Source organism: Schistocerca gregaria, chromosome 2 (genome assembly GCF_023897955.1).
Source record: "Schistocerca gregaria isolate iqSchGreg1 chromosome 2, iqSchGreg1.2, whole genome shotgun sequence".
Taxonomy (NCBI): Eukaryota; Metazoa; Arthropoda; class Insecta; order Orthoptera; family Acrididae; genus Schistocerca; species Schistocerca gregaria.
In genome coordinates, this window is record NC_064921.1 from 62932821 (window position 1) to 62945535 (window position 12715).

Here is a 12715-nt window from a genome sequence, read left to right on the forward strand (position 1 = left end):
GTCGATGTATTAAATACCACAGTAAAGTTCCTAAGGCCGTACATTAAATATTTATACATAGTTGTTATTAATTTATTATACAGCTCAAATGGACGACTTGTGCATATGGCGATTTATGTGACTGAAACAGTATAAGTTCTAACTACCGTTTTGAATTTTTGATGAAAATATATGGTAATTCATGCTGAACAATGGCAGCGAAGTAAGTTTTCGAAATGAATATTGCATCCCAGGTAACATAAAATGCAAATGTGTAATACTGTTTCACTATTAGCAACTTTATTCTTAACATTGGGTTATTTCGATTGTTGTAGAAAGCATGCAAAAAAAACACTCCCTGTATTCGCAGTGACTCAACAATGGAAATAGGTTTCTCTGTCTTGTTCCTTAAACGACACAAGTACTGAGGTATATCACAAATATATTATGGGAGAGAAAAGGATACTGTGTGTCCCTTTCAAAAGTACACGCAGAAAGAACAAATGTTACACGTTTGACTACAGTTGTACGCAAGCACGTGGTTCTGTTTACAAATACAGCAGACGACAAAACAGTGACGCATGTCCGTGACGTCACAGTTACCCACAGACCTTTGCGCAGTAAGGATGAGAAATGTAATATGGCGATGGTCGCGTCGAATATGAGCGGCCACTTACAAAGTCAGTTAACACGTTCGTTGGAAAAAATTTTAGAAGAGGCTCACCTGAGTGGAGAACTGAGACTAACTGGACGCAAGCTAAAGGACTTCCCGCTCGTCCGCGGGAAATACGACCTCAGCGACACAGTTATTGCAGGTGAGCGAACAGTCGTGCTAGCCCGCTGTTGTTTTGTCACATAGCCAGTATAGCGTACGCTTGGTGTCAATCTTTGAATCGTATGTTTTACTAATTATGTTACCATTTGGTCGTTTTCAAGTAGTTCTGATGATAAGGGAGGTCTGAACTTCGCGTACACGAATTTTGTCGCACTGTTTAATTCAGAAATCTAGTTTTTCTCGTTCAACAATTTGTAGTGATTATTGTAGGAGCGTGTTTGTTTGAGAGGAAAGACGCAGAGATAAACGTGAATTTTAGGTTTCGTTGACACTAGCAGAAATGTCCCAGTGCGGACATTGTTATAAATTAATAATTATAGTGTTCCACAATTATTTACAAAATGTGCAAGGCCTGACACATGAGGAATAAAATGAGTTTGCTACTTAAAGCCAGCTAAAGTTGATTCCACTGCTTTTTAGAAGACAAAATTTTTTAAATCACCTGTGCTTATCTAAATAAATGTTTTGATCCATGAAATGCAAAAAATGCGAAGCGGATAATAATTACTAAACTCTCACTGACTTTCACTAGCTATTTTTTCAAGCATTGCGTGTCTACTCCTGTTTAATTTCAGGCGTTCTGTAAGTTTTGTCAGTAAAAAATGAAGTGCGGTAAGCCATGAACGACAGCGAACGGTGCAAGAAGTTTGCTAAATGCACGAGCTTCACCAACACATTGATGTGCACTTGGAAATGTTCCAAGTCTAGAAAGGCCCGTCGTTGAATGCGGGGACAAAAATACGCCTTTCGCTGTATTCAGTTGCCAGAAAATTGCCTGGTAAAATGCATGTTGTTTTTCCGGCCATCCCCCGTGTATTGCTTATTTGTTATTGACGCGAGTGAATTAGATCATTTGAGCCTAAACACTATTGCATTAGATTATGACGAACCGGCGATTATTTGGTTTACATACTGAACTTCTGGCGTCATCGTTCAAATATGTCACTTAACCCAGACCATAATAAAGCAGATTGTACCGAGGTGATGACATGATTATAAACAGGCGAAATAAAACTTTTTTTTACTGTTGCGCTCGGCTTGCGAAAGTTCGTATTACTTTGGGATGGGTCCTGCTAAGGCCGTCGAAGAAAATTCGTTTCGTTCTGTAATGTGTGCATCGGTTTTAACGGGATTTACTTTCTGATAAAGCGCGGAAAATTTAGAGCATAGTTTATTAACGTATTCTAGCTTTTGCGTTCGCTCGAACTGTATGACCCGCATCTGAAAGCAGTAAAATACTTGACAGATGGAAATTGTTGACTGGGACCAAGCGAGAAGCTGGTCCAGAATCTTTGTTTTAGTGGATAATGTTACTAGGGGAGCTGTGCAAGTATTCTTACGGCCCTATTAGAAGCTCTCCTACTTCAGAATTTTGCAGAGGTTATCCTGCTTGGCTTGCAGGCGTAGGAGAAAAAATTTGTCGGATAGCTCCGTACGAGCATTGGTCACGAAAAGGTGAGCCTGTAGCCCGTGTTTCGTTGTTGCGCGCAGTTCCAATACACAACGAAATGTTTGTTTTACTGAAATATTCATTCAAGAGGCATTACAGTCTATTCTAGGTGTCATTTGAATATCACATTTTACATAATTTATATACAATAACACTACAAGCTGTATTTGATTTTCCTAAATGTGTACTACTCCCACTCTCGAATGCAGTTACCCAAACTCATATTTACGGTTGATATAATTCACGTGTCGCATTGATATTCAAAATTTTTCATATTTTTCCTTGTCGATATATTCAGCGTAAAAGAATGGAATTATTGTTACTACACATTGCTGCGCTTTCAGTAAAGCATTTTGGTGTTATATACCTTCCATTGAGACCACAACTGACAGTTGAGTAGTATAAATCTCCGCGTAGTTTTCTTGTCTTAGCACAGGTGAAAGTGCCTTTTCGGAAAATCATATTGAGATTATTTTGTGATACGTGTAACTGAACTGTACAGCTGAATTGGTACGAGCACAACTAATTTGTGTAATTTACTGCCGTCGATGAGTAAAGAAAGGAAGTGACTATCAAAACCTTTGCAAACAGATCTGTACGCAAAGCATCCAGTGGATTGCCAATTGCCAGGCTAACGTCCTATTTTACATGATTTTAATATACAACACAGTGCAATGAAGTTTTGTCCAGTGCAGAGCCACACAATGTGATAGTGGCTGATCTTCTCTTACACACACAATAAAAATTACAATTTTCACACCGGTAGGATTCAAACCGGTGGATGCGCCAACAAACCTCTGAGAAGCGGACAACTGCATTAGGCAGCGTGACGACGTTCATTTAAAATAATAATAATAATTTTAAAAGATTCTGTGACATCCGTAAGAGAAATACGGGTGTGGGAGGACCAACTAAATTTGAAGTAGTTCCTGTCATAAGTTATACACTGGCCTTTGAATTATGAGTTATATATCTCCAATCTGCATAACGGCTCACATAGCGTTATGTGAGGAATGTACGGTTTTAACTGCTATGCGCCTAGGCATTTTTCGCGTACAGTGGTTGTCACGCAAAGAAACAGGATAGAATCCTAATAACAATAATAGTTAAAACATCGAACCTCTACACTGCTACCGACAAATCAGATTTCGAGGCCCACTGTATTTTTCGTCTCGTTTGTTTAGCATAGATTCGCCGTCTAAAGAAGTCCTTTACTACTTGCTGTTCTTGTGTTTACGCTTTGTTATATGACTGGCGAGGAGAGTTGCATCAAAGCAGACTTCGGACTGACAAATCCATGATATTGTAGTGTTTAGTGTACACTCTGCTCAGTACGACCGTTTTCATTTGTCAGTGCCACACTCCTCTTAACTGATAGCGTTTTCACTGCTTATTATTCATTCTAGCTTCGCTTGTTGCCACGAGTAGAGCAAAAATTATTCATCGGTTTTGAATTCTGCTGATATTGGAATGCGTTGGGAGCGCTCACACGCAGCGTATGACCCAGCAGTGGGTTTCGCTCAGCGTTATTGGTTTGACCTTACCCTTCCTCAGTTCAGGTTCCCAGCGCGGCTCGCAATTTCCCGTGGGCGGTTAAGCGGTTTACCGACATGCAGTAGACCTTCAGAAGCGGTTCGCGCTTGCATTTATCATTTATTTCTCATACTATATACATGCTGGTCCAGTTAACTTGAGGCAGCAAAATGTGGTAACTAGGTATGCATCTCACAATATAATAGTAAAGATCAGATTTGTATCAAAAGACATCTACAAAAAGACGGCTTTATCGTTGGTGAAAAAGAGGTCCTCCGTAAAGGTTATGGTACTGGGAACCCTTATGTGTAATTGAATATTTTTTATGAGCAAAAAAATGAGTAACATAGTACTGGAATTTTTAAGACGAGGCATGAAATCGAAGTTACAAGCACGAACCGACACGCACAATTTAAGTGGAATGTTATACCGACTGTACAGCAGCTACTCAAGAACAGCGGTTGTGTTCATGTAAATACAAACGTTAATGAGAGGATTCTTGATATTTAGTCGTACTGAATTTGTATTCAATCAATCTTATGAAAACCTATAATTTGTAGGTAGACTTTCGTTACACGCCTTCCATTGTTCTTTGTGTACTGTCAGCCTTTGTTATTGAAAACCATTATGTGACTTAGAGTTTCATATTCTTTTCTGCTGCGTTTAGGCGGGCGACTTGATCTTTTCAGAATTCGATAGTTTAAGCAGTAAGTGAATTGGGATGTTCCAAAAATAACCTGACATGATTTTAATTAAAATGGCGAATCCATATCTGTTAGCCCTTACACTGAACATCTCGTGCTTCGTTTTACCACGTTGTGAATTTAACACTAATGAAGACAGCCGAAGATCAATCACGAATGAGTGTAGCCTCAAGTGGCATTCGACTTCCTACTATATGGCGCTGGAGAAGAAACATAAGGTAACTCCTTTTTTCTTTGTTTATATATGGAACCTGTAACTATATCAGCATATATGAGACATTATGAATATTTTTATAAAGAAACTTTTTTAGTGACTCAACAATCAAAGCAATTAGCATGGATGCTTACACATTATGTGGATCATATACTGGCTTCAGTGAAGAATGGATTGTTTCAATATTTCGAGAACACTCGTCCGCCTTATTAAAGAATCGACATCTAGTGAAATTTGGGATCCATAACAGCAGCAGCTAACACTTCATGTCACTTATCCCCCTTTACACTATATTTTCGAGACATGAGTGTGTGTGTTTGTGTGTATGTATCTGCTTGATTTTTTTCGTTGTGTGTGTGTTTGATTGTGAAATTTGCAGTAGTGGTGCATGTGTCATGTTATTGTAAAATAGTCAATAATTTTGACAAAACAATAGGTTATGTTCATACGGGTGTAGTTAGTGGTGACCAAACTGACACAGGTGTTTATAAGACATTGGACGTGTATTACTGAACAGATGACGAGGAAGACCAACTAAACTCTAGATGAAGGTATGCATAGTGGAGACGGACGTTCAGAGGACGCATTGACTCGAAACAAATGACAAATATCGAATCCCAAAGTGAACCCAGTGGTCAGAGGACAATGGTTGGGGGAAGAAGACAAAGGAGCTACCTCTGAGGCAAACCTATTGCATCAAAATTCACGAATTACGTCGGCTACGACGCGGGCCGCGTTCAAATTGTTTGCGATGATCAACTGACTTCATCACTTGAGGTTAACGCTGAATTTATTCAAAAACAGCGGTTATTCGCACCATCAGCTCCTTTCTGGCTTCAGCCAATCCAGTTTAGGCGATAGTAAGAAGGTTTGAAGTTACGAACTCTGTCAGAATGATTACCTGCCAGGATCGTTTCATATAGGATCGCAATGGCACAAAATGATACAGACTGCTTGATAAGATTATCCTCTCCAGTTTTTCCTAGTGTGTCTGAGACCCAGTCATTTTTATAAGGTCATGTGTATATACAATAGTGTGCAAAGCTTACGGACGAAAATAACTTTTGCTTGATGGATCGCTACCAAATAACATAGCTCGATGAAACTTGGACCATAATTAGAAAGATCTACTACAGTATAGTACAGAAGGAAACTGAAAGAAATACACAATGATACGAACAGAAATGACATAGACAATAGCTATACTGAAGTCGCAGAGATTCATGATGGTCACCTGGATATTGCAAAAGGCGGGGCATGGTTGTCAATAGGATGTGTGATCACCACGGGACACAATGACTGATCTGCAACATGCTCCCATGCTGGCAACAAAGTTGGTAATCAGTTTTGTGGCAGGGCGTTCCAGCACCGTTGACACCTGCTGGATGGTCGTTGCAGAATCTCGACTTGCTGCAATACGTCTCCCAAACGCATCCCACGCATGATGAATGCATTAATGTCGGGGAAACGGGCAGACCTGTCCCTGCGCAGCTCTCACACACCAGTCGCGACACTCACAGCTGTAAAAGTTCTTACCGTTTGACAGATGGAGCGACACGAGCGCTCCAAGCGGCGAGTGAGGTGAACATCAGACGCGTCGTAAGCATAATGTTTGTTTTGCTAACAGAACTACACCGCCTGGGCTGGTGACCATATCGGTTGGACCATAGGTGACGGGAAAACAGTGGCTTGTTGAGACGAATCCGTTGGTCCGAGGTGACAGTGGGGTTCGAGTGTGGCGCAGATCCCACGAAGCCATGGACCCAACTTGTCAACAAGGCACTGTGCAAGCTTGTGGTGGCTCCATAATGGTGTGGGCTGTATTTACACTGAATTAACCGTGTTCTCTGAGCCAGCCGAACGAATCTTTGACTGGAAATGATTATGATCGCTACTTGGAGACCATTTGCAGCCATTCATGGACTTCATGTTCCCAAACAACGATGGATTTTTAAATACGGCGATTCACCATCTCACATGGCCACAGTTGTTCGCGATTGGTTTGAATAATATCCTGGACAGTTCGAGCCAATTATGTTGCCACCCAGATCGCCCGACTTGAATCACACCTAACATTTACGCGACATATGGAGGGTAAAGTTCGTGTACAAAATCCTGCGGCGGCAGTACTTCTGCAGTTATTGACGTCAGTGAGGCAGAATGATTCAATATTTCTGCAGGGGAGTGCCAACGACTTGTTGAACGAATGCAACGACGAGTTGCTGCACTACACAGGGCAGGAGGTGGTCCTACACGACATTAGAAGATATCCCATTACTTTTGTTACCTCTGTGTAGTGTCCTTGCGAATATAAAACTTTGAACCTTCCTTTGACCGGTGACATGTGAAGTATGTTTGTCTTTCCTAGTTTGTTATAATCAATGGCAATCTGTCTTTTATGTGCCCTATATTACACGTTATGTGTGTTTTTCCTGCAGTTACACGTGCTATTGCCGTGGCTTAATGGAATGTCTCCCAAGAAAGCTGAGAATGGGAATTTGGTGAAGGATGGTCGAAAGCCAATAAGGCGATGTTTTGTAGAAGGGCTCACGCGGCAGCACGGTTACAGAGTTACAAATAAAGAAGAGATTAGGGGACGTATTTGTGTAGATGTAAGGAGCCGAAGGGCCGCGTGTTCTAGCACGGGGAGGCGCCGACCGCAGGTCGTGGGTCGTGAGTCACTCCTCAAGCGTCGGCAACTTTTCCTTTTTCTTTCCGCTCCACCTCACCTCACCTCACCTCACGGACGACTCGGCGGCGACGGGCTGGACCACGCGCCTCAGAACTGGACGGCGTCAATACAGCAGCGTTGGCTTCTGACTCGCGATCAGTTCCTACTACCTCCCTGTCTGGTACAAAATCACAGGTACGTGTTGTGCCAGTACAGTTACTTAATCTTTTGATAATTAGTGTTTCTTCTCCGATAATTACCCATACAAGGGGACCGCGCACACACATCATTACCGATCGATATCCAGGATTATGGTATCTACAGGGCTTGGCCGACAGGGCTGGGAGATCCAGATGGCCAAGAATTTAAGGGGAAAAAAGAAAATCAGCATTTTTGGTGCGGGTCGGGCGACGAATGAGCTGTTTTTGTTATCATTTCCATCTAGCGGTTGGCATCACAGGCGGTAATCAGAGGATCGTGGGTTCGAGTCCTAAAGCAGATATTTTTTATTCGTTTTCAGTTTATACGTTAGTTACACTGCAGATAACCGAAGCGATGCTCAGTACATTGTATTTATTAGAATTTTCCTAAAAGACTAGGAAAGGAAGGAAGAAGGAAAATTTGGGATACCCCTCAAATGCATTCCGCAAATGCAACTCAATGGCAATTTTTTATCGTCAGGTAAAGAATTTGATCTAAAAGCTTTAAAGCTCCTCGTCTCTCATCGAGAGAGAATAATAAATAGCGTTCCGAAAAGGCTGCATGAAAATACATTCTACCGGATATCACTAGCTATCCTCGCCAGTATTTGGCTAAATGATGCGTTACGCATGGTTTGCTGCAAACTGTTTGATGAGAGAGAACCTTTCACGGATGTAAACTAAGTTTGTTTTTCTATAGAAACTTTAAAATAACCACGTAATTGTGAAAGTACAGCTTTTATAACGCGTGCAAGAGGCCGAAAAAATTAACTTCCCTTTTTTTATGATGAATATCATCCAAGCGCGTGTAAAACAGCAGTAAAATAATAAAAGTACGTAATTTTATATACACACACCAAAAAAAGTTTTTCATCACCTGGGTTCCGAGAATTCCGGAACCTGAACAGAAAATTGGAATAGAGATCAACATACACATATTTTCCGCCTCTTTTATTGCTCATGAAAACCACACATTGCATGTTGTACCACCATACAGCGAGACCTTCAGAGGTGGTAGTCCAGATTGCTGTACACACTGGTACCTCTAATACCCAGTAGCACGTCCTCTCGCATTGATGCCTGCCTGTATTCGCCGTGGCGTACTATCCCCAATTTCATCAAGGCACTGTTGGTCCAGATTGGGTCACGTCGTCTATAAACAGCCCTTTTCAATCTATCCCAGACATTTTCAATAGGGTTCATGTCCGGAGAACATGCTGGCCCATTCTGGTCGGGCTATGTCGTTCTCCTGAAGAGTCATTCACAAGATGTGCACGATGGGGACGCGAATTGTCGTCCATGAAGACGAATGCCTCGCCAATATGCTGCCGATTTGGTTGCACTATCGGTCGGAGGATGGCATTCACGTATCGTACAGCCATTACGGCGCTTTCCATGACCACCAGCGGCGTATGTCGCCTCCACATAATGCCACCTCAAAACAGCAGGTAACCTCCACCATGCTGCACTCGCTGGACAGTGTGTCTAAGGCGTTCAGCCTGACCTTTGCCTTAAAACACGTCTCCGACGATTGTCTGGTTGAAGGCATATGCGACACTCATCGGTGAAGAGAACATAATGCCAATCATGATCGGTCCATCCGGCATTTTGCTGGGCCCATCTGCACCGCGCTGCATGGTGTCGTGGTTGCAAAGCTGGACCTCGCGTCGGGAATTAAGTTGCACATCATGCAGTCTACTGCGCACAGTTTGAGTCGTAAACGACGTCCTGTAGCTGCACGAAAAGCATTATTGAACATGGTGGCGTTGCTGTCAGGGTTTCTCCGAGCCATAACCCGTAGGTAGCGGTCATCCACTGCAGTAGTAGCCCTTGGGCGGCCTAAGCGAGGCATTTCGAAAGTTCCTGTCTCTCTGTACCTCCTCTATGTCCGAAGAACGTCGCCTTGGTTCACTCCAAGACGCCTGGGCACTTCTCTTGTTGAGAGCCCTTCCTGGCACAAAGTAACAATGCGGTCGCGATCGAACCGCGGTATTGACCGTCTAAGCATGGTTGAACTACAGACAACAAGAGGCGTGTACCTCCTTCCTGGTGGAATGACTGGAACTGATCGGCTGTCGGACTCCCTCCGTCCAATAGGCGTTGCTCAAGCATAGCTGTTTACATCTTTTCGCGGGTTTAGTGAAATCTCTGTTCAATATCCACAGTCAACGTCTATCTTCAGAAGTTAACACTAAAAAATGTATGAGCATAGGGATTCGACCCCACGACCTTACTGTTTTGTAGTCACCCCGCTGTACCAGCTGCTGGCTTGATATGAAATTCACATAAAAAGCTCATGCTGCCTCCGACTCTCTCCAAAAATGTTTTTTGTAAATGCTTGGCCGTGTGGAGCTCGTACGTCTGTCACTTTCATTTTTGGCCAAGCCTTACATATACCAAAAATTTGGACGAAATCGGTGATAACGAAGGCACGGTTCGCTTATTAGCCAGCTAAAGTGTCATATGTTTCACCGGATGCTGACTTAACTCCTGTCAGCAGTCCAGCTAAAAATTCAGACGAATAGGCTCAAGCGTTAAAAACAAAGATATTTTTTATTTCAAATTTTTGTGGTTCGCACCTGTAGGATGCGACCTACATAATCTTCGCGTAAATACAGCTCCGGTGCGACGTATCAAGGACAGTGGAACCACTCGTCCAAAAAGTCTTGTCAGCTGACAAAGAGAAACCACACAAACAAAACAAAAAAATTGCGTGAGTGAACAGTTTCAACAACAAAAAGGACATAGTTTAAAACAAATCGGGTAATACAGATTATAGTACTATACGAAGAAAAAAGTATTTAAATCCATCGATGCTGCAATGAGCCAAGTCGAAAGCATAAATTTCTCAACGGAATTTCTAATTTCTCTCTTAAATTGGCGAGAGATATGGCGATCTTGCTGGCCTGTACAGTTTTGTTGTATACCACGAAGAGAACATTGCGTCGTAGCAGTCGTACGTGGACCTACATTATCCTGTTGAAAAGGCAAAGGCACTTCATCTTTCTGTCGAAGAAATGGCAATGGCACAGAGATACCGCGGTCGCTGGTTACTTCACCCTACAGAAACACCAAATGGGGACCGCGAGTTGTAACTAACGTCCACCTCCCCTCCCCCCCCCCCCCCCCGCCTCCTCCACAATGAAGCCTGGGATGGGACCCGTGTGTCGTGAACGAATGTATTCTGGAGTAAACAGTTAACTAGATCTGCGCCAAGCAAGTGTATGTCCATCGTTCGCCTGTAGACAAAACTACTTTCATCACTGAAAACAACAGGGCACCATTTCATTCTGCATTCAACTCTTAAACGACGCCAGAGTAGTGATGTTGGGTGGTGTCGTGGTGCAAGATGCACGCAGAATCTTAATCTTGTTACAAGTAGACGGTTTCCAATGGCCGTGATGCTACAGCTGGTGCAGCATGTGCCCGGATTTCGTCCCTGGATTATATTCGGTCCACCACAGCTGCTCGCACAATGTGGCGATCTTGATGCTCGTCTGTACTAAGCGGACGTCCAGAGCCTGATAATGATGTGGAAACGCCCCTCAGACCGTTGTTGACCTCAGCGATACACAAGCGATACACAATCGATACACTGTGCTCAACATGTGTAGCAATACGGCGGTACGTCCACAGGCCAAAAATACAACTTCTTTCATATGGCTGTAGCTATTTAACACCAGTACGTACTCGTCGGTGGGGCACATTTGCACCCTGTAATGAATGTTAAAAACTCTGTTCACATGTACGCTCAACACAGTTACTGCCTGCAGAGTCAAAACATAGTGTGCACGGACAGAATGACAAATGAATCACTAGCACCACAACCCCTTTTTATGCGCGTATTATACCGTAGTGGCACTGAACACAGTCCGTATTGCATTTTGTCTCTGGCAATGTAAATAATGGAGACGAGCGTCAAAAGTTAACTGAGGAGTTGATGGCGGCGCGGACACTTAGTGTGTCCCAGGTCCGAGAATTTCCCAACAACTCTGCATGAAATCCTTATCACAGAAGGAAATTTTCTCGAACGATGACATACGGATTTGTTTACTTCTCGCTACGATTTCTCGACAATAGAGGCATGTGTGTAGAAAATAAATTGTGTGTGTGTGTGTGTGTGTGTGTGTGTGTGTGTGTGTGTGTGTGTGTGTGAAGTAAACAATATAGTTACTTTGTTTTTTAACCTCGACTCGGAACTTATTTTTCGGAGGCCCCTCGTAATAAATGGAAAAGTGTTCGTCAGTCTTGTTTCTGGTATCATTTGCAGTTGTATAGTAGATACAATAGCTTGTTTCCTAATTTGACAAGGAGGATACTGCAAACCTGTTTTTGTTGCTCGTTGGGAGTATGTGATAACTGGCATTAGCTGCCCTGACTATATTCGCGGTTGCAGTATCAATGTGGACGGCTGGTGCAAAAAATCGTCCCTAGCGTTCCAGTCCATGACCCTGCTAACATGTGGCTCCGTCCCTCGTTGCAGGAGACCTACCCTCAGTTGCCAAGCAATATCTGTGTGACTCATCAGCTATCGACCAAACTTCGAGCCCTTCCCCTTCCCACACCCACGTCTTTACTCAGTCAAAGCAGTTTTTCCGCTCTTACCGCCCTAGTCAGGACCCTTCCCTCCTGGAGGCACTGAAACATTTAGGCAGGCAGAAGTGAGCTCTAATGCATGCGTGCAGAGCATAACGATAAAATACCAAATGTTCTGTCAATAGTCTCCAGGAGCTTTTTTGTATCTCATTTTCTTCGTCATTGTTGTAGTCATCGGTGGTGGCGATGGTATTCGAATGCTGGTTTGATGCAGATCTACACGCTAGCTTTCCCTGTTTCAGTACCTTCAATTGTGCACAACTGCTAAAATCAGTTTGAACCAAGAGTATTTTCATTGGGTTCCACTGATTTTCCCAAGTCATTCGCTGTATTTGACAAACTCCATTTCCAAATTTCTCCTTTAATGCTTGCCCTACGTACTGATTGAATAACATGACGGATAGGCTGCAACTCTGTATTACTCCCTACTCAACTACTACCGCTTTTTCATATCCTTCGACCCGTATCACTGCAGTCTGGTTTCTGTACAAGCTGTACATAACCTTCCTTTCCTTGCCTTGCCTTTCATCTCG

The 12715-nt window shown here is 42.9% G+C and overlaps 1 protein-coding gene across 2 annotated transcripts in view; it reads left to right on the forward strand.

Moving 5' to 3' along the window:
- The first annotated feature begins 454 nt into the window (after positions 1 to 454).
- LOC126336327 (leucine-rich repeat and calponin homology domain-containing protein) overlaps positions 455 to 12715 on the forward strand; it is a 725442-nt gene continuing 713181 nt past the window's right edge. The window contains exon 1 of one of the 2 annotated variants that reach the window (XM_049999889.1): positions 455 to 794. In XM_049999889.1, coding sequence (XP_049855846.1) covers positions 620 to 794 — 175 coding nt within the window. In that variant the 5' untranslated portion in view covers positions 455 to 619. The remainder of the gene's footprint in view (positions 795 to 12715) is intronic. The other variant, XM_049999890.1, reaches the window with a different exon arrangement.